The sequence below is a fragment of the Nycticebus coucang genome, chromosome 11 (genome assembly GCF_027406575.1).
Source record: "Nycticebus coucang isolate mNycCou1 chromosome 11, mNycCou1.pri, whole genome shotgun sequence".
Lineage (NCBI taxonomy): Eukaryota > Metazoa > Chordata > Mammalia > Primates > Lorisidae > Nycticebus > Nycticebus coucang.
The window spans coordinates 100,564,627-100,586,839 of NC_069790.1; the positions used below are offsets into that span (position 1 = coordinate 100,564,627).

The following is a 22,213-nucleotide window of genomic DNA, read 5'->3' on the forward strand; positions in this document are numbered from 1 at the left end:
CGTAGACTGGAGCTCCCGGAAAGGTCTCTCCTGAGGCAGGGGTGAGTGCTAAGACACCGAGAGACAGGCAGAGGTAACTCGCCTGAGCTCCAGGCCCAGCATTTAGCACGTGGAGCCGGGAGCCAGTGTAGAAGTCGCGGGCTACCAGCAAGGCTGCAGGTCTAAAGGGAAAGACTTAAAAAATAAAAAAAAATTAAAAAATCCCTGGATCAAGCCCCCACCTCTTCGAGTCCCGCTCCAGCCGGTCAAGCAGCCAATCGCGTCGCGGGGCGGTTCTGCGGTGAACGGTCCGAGCCAATAGCGGTGGAGGGGCGGGGCCGGGCTCAGGGCGCGCGGCTGTGGGGTCGCCCCGGGCAGAGCGTGCTGAGCCCTGAACAGCGGAGCTGCTGCCCGCTGCATGGAAGACCTGGCGGTGCCCGGGGCCGGGGGCCCGCCAGCCAACGGCAACGGCAACGGCGGCGGCAACGGCGGCGGCAAAGGGAAGCAGGCGGCCCCCAAGGGCCGCGACGCGTTCCGAAGCCAGCGGCGGGAGTCGGAGGTGAGGACTCCGGGGAGCTTCGGTTGTGGCCGGAGACACCCGCGGGCTGGTAGCGGCAGCTAAGATTCGGCCTGGGTGGGGAGACCTCGGCGCGCCCCAGGCCGCCCCCTGGAGTGGGCGCCTTAGTGTTCCCCGGCGACAGGACTCAGAGCTCTGTAGCCCCGACCCTTCTCTGCCCGCCACCTGCCATGGGGTCGGGGGCTTTCCAGCCCCCTGGCCTTTCCCCGTGGGTACGAAGATAGAGCGCGGTATGGAGCGTACCAGTTACATTCCAAATATTTATCTTACTTAATCGCTGCAGTCCCTTCAACCAGGAATTCGGATCCCACTTTACAGAGGAGAGAACGGGAGCGGGGAGGTTAAGTGTCTGGCCTGAGGGCTGGGAGGCCAGAGCTCAGCTGCGGGAGAGAACGGTGGGGCGTGGGGCCGCTGCCCTCCCAGTCCCGGCCTACCGGCACACCCCTGGCCCGGTCCAGATTGGCCGAGCGACTTCTGTCCTACCCCCTTCCTATGCCCTTCCCCGGTAAGTGTTAGGCGGTTTAGGGAGTGCCTTCCGCGAACATCAGGTCCCCCATCCGAAAGGGTTAAATGAAACAGGATTCCTGCAGGCCCAAGATAGGACTGACTCTTTGGAAGGAACTGTCCCAGGATACAGATAGGGTACGAATATTTCCACTTCTTCCTCTTCTGAAAAAAGAAATCCTAACTAAGAAGATGAAGGGAGTGAATTATTACCACTTCTCCGCACCTTCATTCAGGTCGTTTCCATCAGCTGCATCTGAGCAGGAATCAGAACAGGCCGCCAAATGTCAGATGGGGAAGGTCTGTAAGAGATAACCTGGTATAGCTCTTTTCATTTTACAGACGTTAAAGAGGCAGAAGCAACCTGTCCAAGATCAGACATCTGGCATAGTGAGTGGCCAAGAGCACCAAGCTTTGGAGTCAGTCACACCAGGTTTTGAATACCAGCCCTTTCATATACTGTGTGACTTTAGGCAAATTACTGAACCTCTCTGAGCTCCAGTTTCTTCATCTGTAAAAACGGGGTTAACACAGCCTCCCTCAGAAGGTTGTGATGAAATTGAAATGACATAATTGGATATAATGTGTTTAGCACAGTGCTGGCATGGCACATGTAATTGGTCAGTACCTAATAGCTCTCAGTACTGTATTACCATCATCATCATCAAGTAGCAGTGCTGCTACCTCTTCTAGAAGCCAAGTCTTTGGCATCCCGTATGAGTTTGGCATTTGAATAGCATTTCAGTCTCCAAAGTTATATCACATATGCTTTCCTGTTTGATATAGGCAGAATAGAAATCCATCTATGTATTTGTTTAAAGATAAAAGTGGAGGAGGTGAAGAGACTGGCCCAAAGTCACCACCTTGCAGAGGCCTGCCTTGCTAGATCATACCCACCACATTGTCTCCCTCCCTACCTCAATATGAATCTGGTCTTTTAGGGCACCCTATGCCTCCTTCCCCTACAGAGACATTGTTATTCCTCAAGTGCTTTTTTTTTTTTTTGTAGTTTTTTTTGGCCGGGGCTGGGTTTGAACCCACCACCTCCAGCATATGGGGCCAGCGCCCTACTCCTTTGAGCCACAGGCACTGCCCCCTCAAATGTTTTTTTCAAGGATGAGTCATTTCATTAATTCAACAATTCTTTATTGAGGCCATTCTATATGCCAGGCACTGTTTTAGGTACTAGGGCTATCTCCATTATGAGATAAAGTCTTTGCCCTTGTGGAGCTACCATTCCTGTAGGGGTGAAGGGACAAATTTTGAGTAAAAAAAAAAAAAAATTCAGGGTGGCGCCTATGGCTCAGTGAGTAGGGCGCCAGCCCCATATGGTGAGGGTGGCGGGTTCAAACCCGGCCCCAGGCAAACTGCAACAACAACAACAAAAATAACCGGGTGTTGTGGCGGGCACCTGTAATCCCAGCTACTTGGGAGACTGAGGCAAGAGAATCACCTAAGCCCAAGAGCTGGAGGTTGCTGTGAGCTATGATGCCACAGCACTCTACCAAGGGCAACGAAGTGAGACTCTGTCTCAAAAAAAAAAAAAAAAAAAAGACACTGAGACCTGGGTAGGGAGTGGGCAGTCTTAAAAAAAAAATTTTTTTTTAAATTCAGAATGAAATATTCTATGGGGGAAAATAATGCAGTCTCTGCCTCTATCTCCCTTCTGAAGTTGCGGTCTGTTTCCCACCTATGAAATCATCCTTCACTAAAAGATATTTTTGCCAGTGAGCTCAGTGTCCAGAGACCCAAGAGCTTCCACCTGCACCGCCGTTTACCTGCTGATTGTCTGCAGCTGCACTCTTCATGCCTGGAAATGAGCAACTGCAGCGACCAGCTCTATCTGGGCTCATTGCCTGCCAAAAGGCTGACTGGAGAGATTAGCTTTCTTCCACCTTCTACTGAAGCAGGAAAGCTGCTTTCACCTGTCAGTACCAGCCCCAACCCCCCACCCCCTTCATCACAGTACCCAGGACAGATCTGTTTTTTCCTTCCTTCCATCCCTCTTTCTATTTTCCTATGGAGGACAGTCCTTAGAGGAGATGATTTTTTTCCTTTCTAGGGTTTCTAGAAAATTGCAAGAGGAAAATTAGTGTTGGTTCAAGTCAGGAGAGCCTCCTCATTTATCACTGCATTTATGGGAGCACTGTTGACCTACCTGCTCCCAGTGGCTTAGCATATGAACATCCCAACCTAAAAAGGAACCTAGAAAAGAATTGTTTGCTTAATGAAAAGATTTTTTTTTTTTTTTGAGACAGTGTCTCACTTCGTCGCCCCCAACACAATTCATAGCTCACAGCAACCTCAGACTCTTGGGGTCAAGTGATTCTCTTGCCTCAGCCTCCCAAGTAGCTGGGACTACAGGAGCCCACTACAATGAGATGGGGTCTCGCCTAGGTCAGGCTTGTCTTCAACTCATGAGCTCAGGCGATCCACCCCCCTCAACCTCCCAGAGTGCTGGGAATACAGGCATTAGCCACTGCACCTGACCTATGAAAAGTTTCTTAACCTAGCAAAAGGTTCAACTAGGCCTCTTTTACCCAAATCTCCTGGTTTATTGATTTTCGAGGTCTTGGAAAAAGTTTTAACTGGTCCATGGTAAAATGAGGAAAATTCAGGTCATTGAAGTGAATTCTTCTAGAATTTAGTTCAATACATTACATTAAAGGATGTATACAATTTAAAACAATGTTTTTCAAACTGTTGGGGGCAACTTGAGAATTGGGACCAACATTTCTTGAAGAAACTATGCATCACACACAGTACAGGTAAATATTTTGTAGGAAAAAAAATTTTTTTTGAGTCGGTCTCACTGTGTCACCCTTAGTAGAATGCTGTGGCATCATAGCTCACAGCAACCTCAAACTACTGGGCTCAAGTGATTCTCTTGCCTCAGCCTCCCAAGTAGCTGGGACTATAGGCACCCACCACAACATCTGGCTATTTTTAGGGACAAGGTCCGGCTCTGGCTCAGGCTGGTCTTGAACCTGTAAGCTCGGGCAATCCACTCGTTTCAGCCTCCCAAGTGCTAGGATTATAGGCGTGAGCCACTGCGCTCGGCCTGAAAAACACTGTTTTTAATGACTGCCATTTATTCTAAGATTCTGTCCCTCATATGGGGGGCATTAAACTGTTCTTTTCTGAAATATACATACTCTTAAAGGTATTTTAAAGTCCCCACTTACCTGAATAAAACAGTAACAATCTTATGTCATTCCCCACTCTCCACCTTTTTTCCCTACAGGTTCCTGTAATCCAAAAGTTTGAAACTATTTGCTATAATAGATTTAAACATGGTTTGCCTTGCTGGCAATATAAATTGATATGATGTTTTTGGGAAACAACTTGTCATGTACAGAGAGCCATAAAAATATTCATAAGATTCAATTCATTAATTCCCTTTATAAAAATCTATCCTTAGAAAAGATCCTTGATATAAAAAAATTAAGTATATTCTAGTTTCAAGCATATAATAAAATTTAAGAATATAAAAAATTTAAGTATATTTATTCTAGCTTCAAAAATATAATAACAATTAAAACCGACTTAATTTAAGTAAATCAGTAAATAACTACTTGGTCAGCCATTTAAAGTGATAGTCATGGGCAGTGCCTGTGGCTCAGTGAGTAGGGCGCCAGCCCCATATACCGAGGGTGGCGGGTTCCAACCCAGCCCCGGCCAAACTGCAACAAAAAAATAGCCGGGTGTTGTGGCAGGCGCCTGTAGTCCCAGCTGCTCGGGAGGCTGAGGCAAGAGAATCACGTAAGCCCAAGAGCTGGAGGTTGCTGTGAGCCGCGTGTGACGCCACAGCACTCTACCAAGGGCAGTAAAGTGAGACTCTGTCTCTACAAAAAATAAATAAATAAAAAAAATAAAGTGATAGTCATAATAATATGAGAAGATTGCCTTTATAATGTAATATTAAAATTGTAAGAGGAGTAACCACCCACACAGTGCTGACAAGTGCTAGGTGGTATGCTAAATGCCTTTTCTATATTAACTCATTGTAAAAAGTCCTTACAATGACCCTATGAAGTATATTATTATCCTCATTTTACAGATGAGAAAACTGAGCATGTTATTTTCCATCAACTCCCTGAATACCCTACAGTTCAATTCTGACACTACGTAGAGTGAACGCTGACCCCACAAGTTAAGAGCTCAGTCCTACAAGGCTGCTCCCACTTTAGACCCCAGCCACAGGCAGAGGGTCCCTGTCCAAACACACTTCCACCTGGCCAACTACAAGTTAAGGGTTATCATGACCCTCCCTTCAAGTTCCATAATTTGCTAGAGTGACTCATAGAACTCAAAAGCATGTGTTTATGATTAGAATTTTATTATGGAAGGTACAACTCAGGAACAGACAATGGAGGAGATCCATAGGGCAAAGTATAGGGCTGGAGTGGTGCGGAGCTTCCGTACCCTTTCTGGGGCACCACCCTTCTAGCACATCTGTTCACCAACTCAAAAGCTGCCTGAGCTTAGTTGTTTCTGCGTTTTCATATGGGATTTCACTACTTAGGCATGATTAAACCCCTGGCCATGTAACTAAACTTAATCTCTAGTTCTTCTCCCCTTCCTAGTGATAGGGATGCTACTGACAGTTAAACCCTCAAATCAAGGGCTTGGTCTTTCCCACCATGAGTCATCTCATTAGCATAAATTCTGTATGGTTGACAAGGGCTCATTATTAATAATAATAGACACTCCTATCACTCAGGAAATTCCAAGGGTTTCAGGGGCTCTGTGCCAGGATCCCAGGGCAAAGACCAGTGTATTTTTTATACCACACAGAAGCAGAGAGGTTAACTTGTCTAAGATCACATAATGTGTGACAGAGCTGAGATTGAGAATTTAAAATACTGATATGTATTAACTTATACTGGAAGAAATACCCCAAAATGCTTAAAGAATTTACAAGATGGGATTATATTTAAAGTATTTTTAGGCCAGGTGTGGTGGCTTACACCTGTAATCTTAGAACTTTCGGAGGCTGAGGCAGGTGGATCACCTGACCTTAGGAGTTTGAGACCAGCTTGAGCAAAAGTAAGGCCCGTCTCTACTAAAAATAGAAAGAAAAAAAAAAAAAAACTAGCTGGGTGTTTTGGCAAACACCTATAGTCCCAGCTACTTGGGAGGCTGAGCAAGGGGATCGCCTGAGCCCAAAAATTTGAGGTTGCTGTGAGCTATGAGGATGCCATGACATTCTAACCAGGACACAGAGTGAGATTGTCTCAAAAAAACCCAGTATTTTTAATAGGACTATAAATTTAAACATTGGCAATCCATCCTTTACTACAACTTAGAGTGGAAGTGGTACCTTATATGACAATTCTAAAGTTGTGGAATGTTAGAGCTGAAGAACCTTTTATAGACGAGGAACTATGATCCACAGCATGAAACTCACCCCATGTCATATAGTTGATGACAGAACTGAGGCTGGAATCCAGTTTTCTTTTGTTTCTGTCTGTCTCGTTTTTGTAGAGATCAGCTAGATGTTCCTCTAGTCTGTGTTTATGTGGATTAGATGTGGGCACAGTTTGTAGCTTTCATATCTGTTTGGGATCCTGCCCTTTCCCCAGACTTTCTGATTCTATTTAAGAATCCTCAGCCCCTCCCATAATGAGCCTCAAGTTTTGGCTTGGATGAGGGTACCTCTGGGATGAAAGGCCCAAACAGAATCTAGCTGTCTCCCTGATCTAAAATTGGTCCCCAAGAGGTGAAGATGAAATAAAGGTATAATCTTTCCTGCAACCCCTTTTCCTACTTTACCTCAGTTACCAGAAAATTTTCTCCATTCCAGGGCTCCGTGGACTGCCCCACTCTGGAGTTTGAGTATGGAGATGCAGATGGACATGCAGCAGAGTTGTCAGGTATGAGCCAGATGGGTCAGCAACTAGTGGAAGAGTGGCCAGAGGAGAGGGAAGGCCCTGTAGTCTCCCTGGCAGGTTATCTGTTCTCAGCAAGGGGTCATTGAACAAAGACCGTTCTCCACATTACTTTCTCCCCCCGCCAATGGTAAATATCTCTTTGTTGGTGTTCACCTTTCTTTTTGTGGACTCTCCTTGGCTGTGGTGTCCCTTCTTCTTCCATTGTATCACTCTTTTCTGATCACCCTTCTATATTCTATTTTAGTGTATTCTCAAGTCACTTTTCTCTCCCTATTTCTCTCCCTATTCCTTCTCTCTCTCATTGTCACCCATATCTTAGCCTGCCCCCTTCTTTCTGCCACCCACTTTCTATCTCATTCCATCTCTCTCTTCTTTTTGTCCTCTACCTCCATCTTTCGCCCTTCCCCTAACACCAGCCCCTTATGAAAATCTCAGCAATGTCTGAGGAAAGACAACTGGCCAGTCAAGTAAGACTGGACACGTGTGGGGTTCTGCTTAGATGTTCGTGAGTTGGGCTTAAGTGATTCTGTTCTTCTTTTGGTGCTGGGCTGCTGCTGTCTGTCTGGAATTTTAGCGTAGGGTAAACGTGATCTCACATTAAGGGCCCCCATGTTACATGTGCGATGAATGCCAGTTATTAATAAATGAGCTTTGGGTGGAGATGGTGTGAAAGTTAATTGTTCTGTCACATGGAAGTGACACTTTGAGACATGCTTTTTCAGAGAAAAGAGACAAACATTTTAAAAGAAGTTCTCGTGAATAAGCACAGAGAATAAATTATGTGATGAGTGACAGAAATAGAGAGCTAAGTTTAATAACCAACAAAGACTTAGAGATTTCAGAATATGAATATATATACAGAGAGAGACAGAGAAAAGGGAGATAAACAACTCAATAGAAAAGTGGGCAAAGAATATGAGTAGGAAATCATAGAAGAGAACACCAAATAGTCATTAAATGTATGAAAAGATACTGAACTTCATTAGTCAATGGCAAAAAGCAAATTAAAATTAATGACATACTTTTTAACAGTAATCAGATTACAAAACTTAAAAGCCTGGGGTTGGTGATGTACAGAGAAATGAATACTTTTATATACTTGTAGGCATGGGTATAAAATTGGAAAGCAGTTTGGTACTATCTAGTAAAGTTGAAGATGTATACATATTGTAACCCAGCAATTCTTTTTTTTTTTTTGAGACAGAGTCTTATTTTGTTGCTTTCAGTAGAGTGCCATGGCACCATAGCCCACACAACTGCAAAGTCTTGGGCTCAACCTATTCTCTTGCCTCAACTTCCCCAGTAGCTAGCAATGTGGGTGCCAGCCACAACACCTGACTATTTTTAGAGACAGGGTCTCACTCTTGCCTGTGAGCTCAGGCAATCGATCTGCCTCAGCCTCCTAGAGTGCCAGGATTACAGACGTGAGCCACCACACCCGGCCTGACCCAGCAGTTCTATTCCTAGATGTACACTCAAAAGAAACTTATACTTGGGCACAAGAAAATGTACAAAGGTGTTTATTGCAGCCTTGTTTATCATTGTGAAAAATTAAAAACAACTTGAAATGCCTATCAGTAGGGGAATGGATAAACTATAGCGTATTAGTCCAGTGGGCTACTGTATAGCCGTTAAAATAATCTGTATTCTTTTTTTTTTTTTTTTTTTTGAGACAAAATCTTACTCTGTCACCCTGGGTAGAGTGCCATGGCATCATAGCTCACAGCAACCTTAAAGTCTTGGGCTCAAGAGATCTTCTTGCCTCAGCCTCCCATGTAGCTAGGACTATAAATACCCATCACGACACTGGGCTAGTTTTTCTATTTTTAGTAGAGATTAGGTCTTGCTCTTGCTCAGGCTGATCTCAAACTCCTGGGCTCAAGCAATCCACTTCCATCAGCCTCTCAAAGTGCTAGGATTATAGATATGAGTCACCATGCCTGGCTCTAAAATAATCTGTATTAACATGCTTTAATATCAATAAATGTTGACCAGGCGCAGTGGCTCATGCCTATAATCCTAGCACTCTGGGAGGCCAATACGATATGGTACTGCTTTAATACAAAATTTTAAAACAAAACAATATATATTGTTTACAGGTACATATGTAGTAAAAGCGTAAAAATAGGAATGTGAAGGAGCCATACCAATTTCATTATAATGGCTAGCTCTAGACAGGGGAATAAAATAGACTGTGGAACAGTCTGAAGCAAATATGACAAATGCTAACATTTTTTTAATCTGAGCTGAAGATACACAAGTGTCTTCCATGTATCATTCTGTCCTTACCTGCATATGAAAATTCATAATCTAAAAAATTTAAAAAGAAAAAGAACAAAACCAAAGTCTAGTACCTAAGAGCCTTGCTTATTTTTCTGACTGGGCTTATGGTACCTTACTCTTAAAATTATATGTACCCACATTTTTCACTAATGACTGAAGAATTTAAGATTCAGAAATGGAATTTGCTTCTGGTCACTCCCAGATTCTGGCACTCAGGACTCAAAAGCCCTGGCTCCCAGACAACGTGTTTCTCAACCATTAAGACATCTGAGTGGAACACACGTGAATTTCTCTTGGTTTGTGAATTATCTGTGACTTAGTTAAATTTCCAATCAGGTTCTCAGGTGTGGAAAAGAGATTTTGAGGAAATCTTTTCTGTCACCTATTTTTTTTTTTTTTGAGACAAGGTCTCACTTTGTTGCCCTCGGTAGAGTGCTGTGACATCACAGCCATAGCAACCGTAAATTCTTGGGCTCAAGCCATTCTCTTGCTTCAGCCTCCCAAGTAGCTGGGACTACAGGTGCCTGCCACAACGTCTGGCTATTTTTAGAGATGAGGTCTCACTCTGGGTCAGGCTGGTCTTGAACCTGTGAACTCAGGCAATCCACCCACCTCAGCCTCCCAAAGTGCTAGGATTACTGAGCCACCACGCCCAGCCTTTTCTGTCACCTATTGACTTCTCTGTTTCAATTCTTCATCTTCTGTAACATGAAGGTGCAGGTGCAATGTTCTGGGTTGCATGTGTGTAGGAAAGGGCATTTTTATTTCTCATAAGCTTTCTATGTTTTGCATTGAGAAGCTGCTGTCAGCAAAGTTAACTTTCCCTGGGCACAGGCAGGGAAATCTTTGGCAACCACAGCTGTTCTCTCCATGCTTTTATGCAGTCTCTATGTGGGCAGAGACCTCAACTTCTACACCTTTGAGTCAACACAGGGAGAGAATGAACTGACTCCAACCCTGAAGAGCCATTTAGCACTTACTCTTCAGCCTTGGCTCTGGCTTCCTGAACAGCACAAGATCTTGCCTCTGAATTTCAGAAGTCTTCCCAGAGATAGGATAGTCCCAGTCTAGGTTGACAAAGCAGGACTTGCAGCCCTGAAAAACATGAGTTGATGGCAGTAAGGGCTGTGCTCCAGCCCTCGTCCTGGCCCTCACTAAATGTTGAAGGCTGCCTTCTCTGCTATAGAAACCAGCTGGCAGGAGGAGGATAGGTTTGATGGTTTAATCACCCAGGGATATGAGTGGCTATTTTTAACTACTCTGAAAGGGAGGAAGCTGGCTTTGGATTGAATTGGACAGAGGAATGTGTTGGAACCTTCAGCTCTTTCACACCACCCTCTCTACCTCAGGCCCAGATCCCTTCTTCAAGGATCTCCTGAGTGTGACTGTTATGTCTTTCCTGCTGCAGAATTGTATAGCTACACTGAGAACCTGGAATTCACCAATAACAGGAGATGCTTTGAAGAAGATTTCAAGACTCAAGGTGATTTCAGATCTTTACTCCTAGAGTTCTTTTTCCCTTCCGTGATATCCCAGCCTGATCCTGTAAAGTGCTAAAAGAAAGCATGATCCTTGTCCCCTCTATAACCGTGTATCCTCCTCATCTTGCATATGGGATACAGAGTGCTCTGTTCCATGGAGTGGAAGCAGGAGAAGTCTGAGCCAAGTTCCTTTCCCTAGCGCAAAGGGGCAGGAGAGCAGAGGGGTGGTGAGTCAAGGCTGCTTGATAAAACCCTTGACCTTAATGTGCACCTCCAGCTCTGCCCCACTCTCAGAAGTAATTTTATGTGCTCACGCTGTGACATTCTCAGACCTTCATTTCCTTATTTGTCCTGTGACAATTCAATTTTCAATTCAACAAATGTATGGTGAATTTCTGTTCTGTGTCAGAGATACAGGAGGTGGGGTGAGAAGCAGCTTCTATAAAGAAGGTGTAGTTTGGGAGCAGAGGGGAGATATGTGCATCTTGAACTAGCTGAGGCCAAGAGAAAAATGCCAAAAATCATAGAAATGTTTTAAAAGTGTCTTCAGAGAAGAGCTTTTGGCTGGAGCATTAGTGGGAAAGAGCTTATTTTGTATTGGGCCCCTAAGGATGACTAGGGATTGGATAAGCAGAGAGATAGGACAGTATAGACTGTACATAGAAGACACAGGGATGTTGGAGATGAGACTACAGAGTGGGCTCAGGGTAAAAAATGTTGGGTCCTTTACTTTTCCCATCACATGTTCTTTCTTAGTGAAACAGGGAAAGCTTTTGGAGGGAAGAATTTGTTGAGGGCTGAGATCAGAGGTGGGTAATGCTATCAGGAGCCTCCCCAGGCAGGAGGCAGTGACTGACACTGGATTTGTATGGCCTTCTATCCCCAGTACAAGGCAAGGAATGGCTGGAATTGGAGGAAGATGCTCAAAAGGCCTATTTAATGGGACTACTAGACCAGTTGGAGGTGGTCAGTAGAGAGCGGCGGCTGAAGGTGGCCCGGGCTATTCTCTATCTGGCCCAAGGTAAGTGATCACCTTGGCTAGCTTTTGAGGGTTGGAGGCTGGGGAGAAAAATAGCATTATCAGGACTGGGTTGAGGTGGGCCATGCTGGGAAAGCAAAGTCCCTTGCCTCTCAAGGACAGAGCTCATCAGGTGCTCAGAGGAGCCTGTACTTATGAGGAAGATGGTGTTGAGTGCTGTTCTGGATTGCTTGGGATCAGCCTTTGTCTTACCAGGCCTGGCAGGATTTTTTAGAGTGTTCCTTTCCCCCCTAACCTGAGCCGTAATCGTATCTGAAGATGAGTAAGGGAGTCAGTATGGCCAGAACTGACCATGTACCACCAGCTGAAGATGGAGACTACTTTCATCAGCTATGGTCTGGCCCCCAAACTGAGAAGAGAGAGGGGAATGTTACAGACTCACACATGGCCATTCTGTGTTGTTTCTTCTTGGTATTTCAAAGGTTCAAGCCAACATAGCAGCCCGGAGTGGATGCTGTAAATAATTTGAAGATGATCACAACTAAATGAGATTGATTGGGAGAAAGCTTCCCAGAAGAAACCTGTTAGTCAGGTGTGGAAAGAGAAATGAGATAGCCTAGTTGGCATGGTGAAAATAAGCCCTAAGATCACAAATATGATGATTGTTGGCAGAACCAATTAGTTGGGAGCTAGAAAAAAATTATAAAAGTAAAAAAAAAAGGAGAGGAAAGAGGGTGGACAGACACTGGGTGAAGGTCAGACTAATAAGTCAGTAGCCACCCATCTCTGTTGGGTCTGCTCTGGCCAGCTTCCAGCTGCCAGTTCTGTACTTTTGTCCCACACAGGGCAGCCAGGACGTATAGGGAATTAATGTGCTTCCCTAATTTAGCACCCCTCATCCAGTGACTAGCAAGAGTTAGTGAGTGGATAGCCCAACTGTCTGCCCTCTTTTGGATGGGATAACTCTGAGATTTTTGTTTTATACGGTTGCCAGAGCTTCCCCTAAGATTGAACTCTTTGGGCTGCTTTTTATTCCCTATCTCATTTTCCTTCTTCTCTACTGATGATTCCTGCATTTAGTCCCCAAATAAACTACTTGCACTTGGATCCTTACTTATCTCAGGATCTGCTTTTGGGGGATCCCACACTGAAGACAGATCGTTGAGTACATCGGACATAACCCTGAAGGCTGCCTCCTCTCCCCTCGACGTATTCCAGGAAGTTCTTGGGGGCCCTGCCATACCTCTGTCAGCCTAATTATTGGGCAGGGTGTTACAGAAAAGTCTTAAGATCATGGAACAGGGTGGAAAGAACTAAGATACCGCTCCCCTTCAACCCCTATGGCAACTGTCTGGTCCTTTAGGCACTTTTGGGGAATGTGATTCAGAGGTCGATGTGCTCCACTGGTCCAGGTACAACTGCTTCCTGCTCTATCAGATGGGGACCTTCTCAGCCTTCCTGGAGCTACTTCACATGGAAATCGAGTGAGGAGCCTTAGGGGAGAATTGGCCTAGACAGCCCCCTTCCTTGGAGGGGCCTCTTGTCCTTTGCTGGTTTCTTCACTAGAGACCCCTGTGTGGAGCTGGGTTTGCTCACACCTCAGCCCAAAGCCCATGGACAGCGCCCCTCCATCTGACCATGTTCCCCCATATTCTATTCTCCGTCCCTGAGGTTGGGCTCAGCAGCAGTGTCTGCCTCACTTATAGCCTCAATCCTGGGCTTCAGAGGCCTGTCCTGGTGGGTTCCCTTTTCGTTCAAAGACCTTCTAAGCTCGGCCTAAGTCTGGAATTCATAGGGGAAACTGTTCTACTTAAGAGCATGACACAGGAAGGACGGGACCAAATCCTGTCCTAGTGCCTAATTCTTTCCCTCATGGGTTATAACCCTACAGGTGACCTGAGCTACTGATACCATTGCATGACTCCTTGTTTTGTCTCATGCCCAAGACCTAGGAGTTTTAGATGGGTAAAATCTGATTATTATTCATCTGATGCTGCTTAGCATCTGTTTTGTATCCAGCACAGTACTAAGCAATTAGGGATTGCAAGAGAAATAGATACCACAGACCCTGCCCCTGCCTGTCTCCACAGATGGGTTTGCTGTGCTCCTTTATTTGAGACCAGTTTTGTTAGTGGCTGTATGGCCAGGGAATGGCAGGCTCTCGGGTTTATGTGTAGATAAGTGAGAGCACAGAGAGGAAAAAGCCTTCCAGGTTCCCATTCTCGCCCTTTCCCCACCCCGCCTTGCACTCTACAGCAGCAGCCAGGCCTGTGGCAGTGCCCTTCGGAAACCAGCCGTCTCCATTGCTGACAGCACAGAGCTCCGGTGAGTGGGGCTAACTGGGGCCTTGGAACAAGGGGATGACCAGCACTGGGTTACCCTTTTCCCAAACCCCAGATGACTCAGAACACTAGGAAGTTTCCCTCTGGCTAGTCTCTCTGGGTTGGGCTCCCACACAGCATCCCTGAGGTCTCTTGACTATGGGCTGGCAACTGTCATGGGAACCTCTTGTGACCCTTCTGTAACCCCAGAGTGCTGCTGAGTGTCATGTACCTAATGGTGGAAAACATCCGCCTGGAGCGAGAGACAGATCCCTGTGGGTGGAGGACAGCCCGGGAGACCTTCCGCACTGAATTGAGTAAGAAATGGCTCTTAAGGAAAGTGGGGATGGGGTGCTGATGGTGGAGGGGAAACAGAGCATCTGCCTAGGAGAGGCAGACTGTCCTTTTAAAAAAAAAAAAAAATTCATTTGAGAGGCCAAGGCAGATAGATAGCCTGAGCTCACGGGTTCAAGAACAGTCTGAGCCAGAGTGTGACCTCGTCTCTAAAAATAGCCAGGCGTTGTGGCGAATGCCTGTAGTCCCAGCTACTTGGAAGGCTGAGGCAAGAGAATCACTTGAGCCCAGGATTTTGTGGTTGCTGTGAGCTATGATGCCACAGCACTCTACTGAGGGTAAGAAAATGAGACTCTGTCTCAAATAAAAAATAAATAAATAAATAAATAAAATTAACATTCTTTTAGGACAGAGATAGCACATGGCAAGCGTGAGGGCCAGGCTCGATTGCCATCCTTGTATCTACAAGCTGGGACCAACAATGTAGGACAGAATCAGCCTGGGTTTCTTTGGTTATAAATGGGGATAACCACCTCTCTCCCATTCCATCAGAAATCCCACATGAAAAAAATGAGTCAAATCACCTTGAAAACTGAGTTCTGTCCAAATGTAAACTGGTGTTGCCATCTGACAGGGATAGATATGAAGCCCTATGGAATTTTAAAAACACAGGGTATCTCAAAGCTTCCCCTAAACTTGCCATACATAGGGAAAATGGGGGATTGTAGCTAAATGTATCTTTATTTACAAAATACTCATTATGGGCTCGGCGCCAGGGGCTCAAGCAGCTAAGGCACCAGCCACACACACCTGAACTGGTGGGTTTGAATCCAGCCCGGGCCCACCAAACAACGATGACAGCTACAACCAAAAAATAGCCGGGCATTGTGGCGGGCACCTGTGGTCCCAGCTACTTGGGAGGCGGAGGCAGGAGAATCACTTCAGCCCAGGAGTTGGAGGTTGCTGTGAGCTGTGATGCCACAGCACTCTATCCAGGGCAACAGCTTGAGGCTCTGTCTAAAAAAAAAAAAAATACTCATATTGAAATTTTACAAAGAGGTGGCCAACACATACAGAATATTTTGTAATGAATATTTTATAAATAAAGGTCCATGTAGCTAGAATTTCCCATTTTCCCCAGGTATGGTGACTTTAAGGGTAGCTTTTGGGAAACCCTGTCTATTATTGATGTGGGAAAGTAAATGCATTGGGTCCTTTGGTCAGAAAGCAACACTTCTTCATTGCTGTTACTTCTAAGCCATTTGGCCTCCATGGCCTCCCTCCCTACCCTTAAGTGGCTTCCCTCTGGGACTCTCTAAGCCTCTTGGTCAGGATCAAGTACTCTGGAATTCTTCAGGGGAGGTGAGGGCCTCAAGTGTGCCCAGAATCAGGGTTACAGGGGTAGGGTTTGGGCTGCCTCAGTCTCACTTTCTTACTCCATACCCCCAGGCTTCTCCATGCATAATGAGGAGCCTTTTGCCCTTCTGCTCTTCTCCATGGTTACCAAGTTCTGCAGTGGCCTGGCTCCCCACTTCCCCATAAAGAAGGTCCTGCTTCTGCTCTGGAAGGTGGTCATGGTGAGTGGTGTGTCCTCTCCACTCCCATCTCATCGTAGCAGCCATACCCTGTGCCATCTTGGTTTCTCCTAGTCTGATTCCAGGAGGCTGGTGCTCGGCCTCAGAATAGGACAGCCATTAGCCAACAGCTAAGGAGGGAAACAGGTCTGTCCTAGAGGCATCAAGTGTCCTGTGTCAGGGCAGGTTTCCCCTTTCTAGTGAATGGATGGGAGATACCACTCCATGGGTTGGGGTGCCAGTGGCATATTCCACAGATAGAGCCAGTGTTCAGTTGAAAGAAAATTGGCTGGAAGTTGGGAAATCTGGGCTCTTCTGATCTGAGAAACTTTGGGCAACTCTCTATGCTTCAGCTTCTCTAGCTATAAAATGTTGAGGTTAGTGTCTGGCCTTCTTCCAGATAAATAGAAGATTTGCTTTAAAAAAAAAAAAAAAAGAAATTGGCTCAGCACCTGTAACTCAAGCAGCTAAGGCGCCAGCCACATACACCAGAGCTGGTGGGCTTGAATCCAGCCCGGGCCTGTCAAACAACAGTGACAACTATAACCAAAAAGTAGCCGGGCATTGTGGTGGACACCTGTAGTCCCAGCCACTTAGGAGGCTGAGGCAGGAGAATCGCTTGAGCCCAGGAGTTACAGGTTGCTGTGAACCGTAATGCCGTGGCACCCTACCTAGGGCAACAGCTTGAGGCTGTCTCAAAAAAAAAAATGAAGTCCTTGTAAGTATGTGGTTACCGTTTTGATACTAATTATTCAATGTGATCCTTCATCTCTGGTTCCCATCCCACAGAGCTAGCTAAACACTATACCCTCCAGGCACACTTCATAGGGGGAACTGCCTCTTGACTGCAGAGGCAATTGAGTGACTCTGGCATTTATAGCATCTGGATGTGCTTCTTAAAAAGGGGGATAATTTCCTGTTTTTTTCAGCAGAGGCCCTCAGGAATCCCTTCCCTAACTTCTGGTGATGTTCCCCTGCCTGGGTCAGTAAATAATGCTTTACCTTGACCCCTGGGTTCCTCATACTGGGGCTGGTAGCTACATTTACGATTTCTTTATTAAGGACAAGGTCTGAGGGGACTGGCGGTGGTGGTGCTTTCTTTCATCTGTGTTTCCCTGACTTTGCTCTTTCTGACTTTCTTTCCTTCCTCTCTCTTCTCTGCCCCTTTCCTATTTCTTCTTTAGTTTACCCTTGGTGGATTTGAGCATTTGCAGGCTCTCAAAATACAGAAGCGGGCAGAGTTGGGCCTGCCTCCACTGGCTGAAGACAGTATCCAGGTGGTGAAGAGCATGCGTGCTGCCTCCCCACCCTCTTACACTCTCGACCTGGGGGAGTCTCAGCTGGCACCACCACCCTCCAAGCTGCGAGGCCGCCGTGGTTCTCGAAGGGTATGATCTAAAGTAGACATTGGTGGTGTGACATTGACTAGCCAAAAATCATGATTTTAAGCTCTTCTGGGTGTAGTAGCAAAGGGTAGTAAATGACGTGCCCCAGGTTGGCTCTGTTAACAACCTGAAAGTCTATGCTTTGGCCTCTGTTTCCAGCCTTGCCAGGCCCCAAGGTATGATATGCTGATGATATCACACCATATAGCCATGTCTTGCTCCAAGGTCATTGGCATAGACCTCAGTGCCTGGAGTTCCTTAGCATTCTAAACAATAGTTAGGGGGTAGGACCCAGGGCACCTGAAAATCCATGTGTCTGGGGGAAGGCACTTTGTGGCAGCAAGAAAATTTACCCTGAGCCAGACACACTCTTGTCTGGCCCTGGAACCAAAGTCTTAACATGTGAGAGATGCCTGGTTAGGGTTTTGGGTGTATAGTCACATGTCACTTAATAACAGGAATACATTCTGAGATTTGTGTCATTATATGATTTCATTACTGTGTGAACATCATAGAGTGTACCTAGATAGATCAGATGGTATATAGCCTGCTGCACACCTAGGCATATAGCCTGCTGCTCCTAGGCTGCAAACTGCAGTAGGAAACTGTACTAAATACTATATGCAACTGTAACCCAAGGGTATTTGTGTATCTAACTCTAGAAAAGGCACGGAAAAAATACAGTATTAAGGGTGGCGCCTGTGGCTCAAAGGAGTAGGGCACCAGCCCCATATGCTGGGGGTGGCAGGTTCAAACCCAGCCCTGGCCAAAAACTGCAAAAAAAAAAAAAATCTCGTGATTGTACCATCATTTATGCAGTCTGTTGTTGGCCAAAGCATTGTTATGTTGCACATGACTACAGTCTGCGGTCCTGAAAAGTCAGAATTACAAGTTACACTGAGCCCTTTCCACCCTCCCCAGAATTCGCCTGCGTGACCTACTTCAGTTCATCAACAGGGCCAGATAGTTGTGCTCAGTAATCCAGTCTACATTATCTGCAATGTGATTTTTTTAACCTTTTTTTTTTTTAATTTTATAAAGTAATGCTTACTCATTGTAGAAATTTGGACCAAATATAAAAATGTGATGAAGAGAGAAAAGAAAAATCACCCACAATCTTAACAACCAGATGCAGTCACTGTTAACTTTTTGGCCTATTTCTATCCAATATTTTTTTCTTTCTGTGACACGATTTAAAATTCCAAACTCACTTCCCTCTGCCTGGCAGCAAGCTTCTGTCCTCCTCTTCCTCAGTCAGCCAGCTGGTGTGTGCTCACAGAAGGCAAACAAATTGAATGTTCACCTAAACAGAACATAATTAGGAAGGAAAGTGCTGGCAAAAAAAGAAAAAAAAAGGCATCAGTGCTGTCTGAAAGCTAAGTAACTACGACTTTGGGATTATCTATGCTCTGTTCCCTGGTTGGCATGGTTGCCCAAGAACTTCTTGTCCTGGTATTGGGCCTGATGGGCGCCATAGGGTGAAGTAGGGAATGGGATGTTCTCACAAGGGCTGGCTTCCAACTCTCTGGTTCCTGAAGTCTGGAAGCTCGGGGGTAGGGGGCGGCCTCAGACAAGGCTAGATGCCCGGAGTGAAATCTCTGTTCACCTCCTCTCCCTGCAGCAACTCCTCACTAAGCAGGACAGCCTGGACATCTACAATGAAAGGGATCTCTTTAAAACTGAGGAGCCAGCCCCAGAGGAGGAAGAGGAGTCTGCTGGTGATGGGGAACGGGCCTTGGATGGAGAGTTAGATCTGCTGGAGCAGGACCCTCTGGTGCCACCTCCACCCTCACAGGCACACCTCTCTGCTGAGCGGGTGGCCTTTCCCAAGGGCCTGCCTTGGGCCCCAAAGGTCAGGTAGGTTTGAACGCAGCAGGGGCCCTGCAGTTTGGGGTTTCAGTCACCAAAGGCTCCAGGTGGTCTGGTCTGGCAGTCAGAACACCTGGGTTTGAAGTTTCCTTTGTTTATTTCTGTCTTCCCCCACTGCTCCAGTTTTCAAATTAGAGAGAGGAGCCCAGAAAAGTTCTCTCTCTCAAGGTTTTCTTTTCCCCCCCTTCTCTGGGATTGGTCTGTCCACCATCCTCTCAGACAGAAGGACATCGAACACTTCTTGGAAATGAGCAGGAACAAGTTCATCGGATTCACCCTGGGGCAGTAAGTGTCTAGATGGTCAGAACCATCTATAGAGTGGTTCCTGGGGGCGGAGGAGCAGGCGGCTTGCAATGAGGGCTGTTGCCTGGTAATCATAATGAACCTAGAGTCTCCAGGCCGTGGGCAACTCTCTTTGGGTTCTTTCTATGAATTTTTTCCCTTAGTTTTCTTCCACTTTCCTCAAAGAACTTTTGTGTTCTTAACTAGGTACAGGATCTTAAGTCATTTCCTTTTTGGTCCTTAATTTCCTCACGAGAGTTGTGGATTAGATGGTTCTTAGGGGCCTTTCTGTTCTAATGCAAAATTCTGTGAAGAAGAAACATGATCAGAACAGATCTAGTCTTCCCCACCCTCGTGAATCCTTCCCACTGGCCTCTCCAAAAGAGAGAAGGCTTTTTCATTGGGCTTTCATGTCGAAAGTGTTGTTGAGCTATCAGCCCTTGTAAGTAGGAATATACCACTTCCACACCAAGAGAGTCCCCAAGAGACTGTATAAATCTCCTAATTTCCAGAAACATTTCTATGTACCATAGTTCTTTTTGCGTCCTGAACCAATGATGGGGGACCTGGGAGCTTGCAGAGGAAGGTCCAGTGTGCTAGAGTAGTCCATGTGACTCCAGGAGGTACCAGTAGTTCTCTGCACTTTTGAAGCTGATAATCTGGTGTGTCTGGACTTTCACAGGGACACAGATACCTTAGTTGGATTACCCAGGCCCATCCATGAGAGTGTGAAGACTCTGAAGCAGGTAACTAGAGTGTGCTATCAGTCTTCAGGGCTAGGAAGCCAACAAGGCAAGGGGGATTACCAGGGTCCTGAATACACAGTGAGGCTCTTATACCAGATACTTTCGGGACCTGAATCTCCCTTGTAGGTCTTTGGCTGAATCCTAAAAATGAGGTCTCTCCTTATTTTACCCAGTTTCCTACATTCAGATCAGTGAAACAATTCTCCTTTCTTCCTCTCATTCCTTCTCCCATCTTTCTCTCCCACCCACCTTGTGTCCTTTCCTTTCACTGCCCTTTGCCCATAGGCCACTAACTTCCAAAGGCCCAGGATTGAGTAGGAGTCTGCTCTACATCCATTGTGTGTGTGAGCACAAAGAGTATGGAGTCATCACTCCATGCATACACGCACATGCATCAAAACTCTCCAGGCAGTGGCCCAGGGGCAGGGCTGGGTCTGGCTTCCCCTTGCCCTTTGGTAAAGGTAAATGCTTATGTATTTGCTGCTTGTTGATAAATATGGAAAAAGAATAAATAGAAACACTGTGTGTGAAGCACTTTGACCACTGCCACTGATGCAGAGGTGACTAAGACTCCTACCTTCAAAGAGTTCATATCTAAGGCTGGGCACAGTGGCTCACACCTGTAATTCTGGGAGACCGAGGTGAGCGGATTGCCTAAACTCAGGTTGGAGACCAGCCTGAGCCAAAGCAAGACTTCATCTCTAAAAATAGCTGGCTTTTGTGGTGGGTATCTATAGTCTCACCTATTTGGGAGGCTGAAGCAAGAGAATCACTTGAGCCCAACAGTTTGAGGTTGTGAGCTGTGATGCCACGGCACTCTACCAAGGGCTACAAAGTGAGACTCGTCTCAAAAAAAAAAAAAAAAGTTCTTGTCTAGTTAGAGTGACAGACCATAAGCAGAACATTTCCTTGTCTTTGGAGAAATTAAGTAAGAGACTGGTACACACGTGATTGAGGTCCTCAGCCCTTGGTGATGCCTTTTTTATCTTCACCAGCACAAGTATATCTCCATCGCAGATGTGCAGATCAAGAATGAGGAGGAGATGGAGAAGTGCCCCATGTCTTTGGTGAGCCAAGAGGGCCCTGCACAGGAGGAGGGCAGCAGGAAGTCTGTGTGTGTCACAGAGCGCGTGTGCATGTGCTCATTCAGCTTACTGGGCTCTTACTCTGTCCCAAGCAAGACAAGGCCCCTGCTTTCCTGATAGAAAAAAGAAATAAGTAAACAGGACTATCAGAGCATGGTAGATACAACAAAGGAAGTTTAAATAGGATGATATGGTCATCCATAGACGACTTGAAATCGGGCAGTCAAGGTAACCAAGCTCTGAGGTCCCAGGACCCACCACAGGAATATCATGGGAAAGAGTGTTCCAAGTGGAGAGGCCACATTCTCTCTGCCGCGTTACCCAGGCCCGTCCATGAGATTCTGACGAGCCTAAAGTGACCAGAGTGAACTCTCAGTCTTCAGGGGTAGATCCTTAGTAAGGGGAGAGAGCATACCACCCCTCACTCCCAGAGTGTCAGAGGGAATAAAAGAAGGCCAGGATGGCTGGTGCACAGGGGAAAGGGCTGGGGTCCCAGAGAGGTGGCCCAGGGCCACTTTACAGAGGACCTGTAAGCAAAGGTAGGGAGCTTGAAGTTTATTCACACTACAAAAGGAAGCCTTTGGAGATTTTAAGCAGGGAAGTGATGACAGGTTTATGTTTTTAAAACATGGGCTGCTGCATAAAGATTGGACCAGGAAAGAGTGGAAGCAGGGAGATTAGAACATCTTTGAAATAGGTAAAAATTATGCTTACCTGGAATGGGGTAGTATTTGTGAAGATAGGGGAAAGTAGATGAATTTGCTTTATATTTTAGAGGAATAGCTGACAAGACTGGCAGTTCAGTTGGATGGAGAGGGACAAAACAGTAAAGAATAATTCCCATTTGCCAAGATGGGGAGGAGTGTCAAGAGTTCCGTTTTGGTCCCACTAAGTTTAGATGCGCATTTTAAAGACCCATGTGGGGCTGCAGGCAATTATCAGTAGATATCTGGATGTAGA

At 46.0% G+C, this 22,213-nt stretch overlaps 1 protein-coding gene across 2 annotated transcripts in view; it reads left to right on the forward strand.

Moving 5' to 3' along the window:
- The first annotated feature begins 354 nt into the window (after positions 1 to 354).
- The window catches only part of STRIP2 (striatin interacting protein 2), a 47,232-nt gene continuing 25,373 nt past the window's right edge, over positions 355 to 22,213 (forward strand). The window contains exons 1-13 of one of the 2 annotated variants that reach the window (XM_053553607.1): positions 355 to 538; positions 6,867 to 6,936; positions 10,646 to 10,720; positions 11,605 to 11,739; positions 13,061 to 13,181; positions 13,954 to 14,022; positions 14,229 to 14,335; positions 15,762 to 15,889; positions 17,071 to 17,274; positions 18,893 to 19,128; positions 19,360 to 19,425; positions 20,105 to 20,168; positions 21,164 to 21,235. In XM_053553607.1, the coding sequence (XP_053409582.1) occupies positions 398 to 538; positions 6,867 to 6,936; positions 10,646 to 10,720; positions 11,605 to 11,739; positions 13,061 to 13,181; positions 13,954 to 14,022; positions 14,229 to 14,335; positions 15,762 to 15,889; positions 17,071 to 17,274; positions 18,893 to 19,128; positions 19,360 to 19,425; positions 20,105 to 20,168; positions 21,164 to 21,235 (1,488 nt within the window). In that variant the 5' untranslated portion in view covers positions 355 to 397. The remainder of the gene's footprint in view (positions 539 to 6,866; positions 6,937 to 10,645; positions 10,721 to 11,604; positions 11,740 to 13,060; positions 13,182 to 13,953; positions 14,023 to 14,228; positions 14,336 to 15,761; positions 15,890 to 17,070; positions 17,275 to 18,892; positions 19,129 to 19,359; positions 19,426 to 20,104; positions 20,169 to 21,163; positions 21,236 to 22,213) is intronic. The other variant, XM_053553608.1, reaches the window with a different exon arrangement.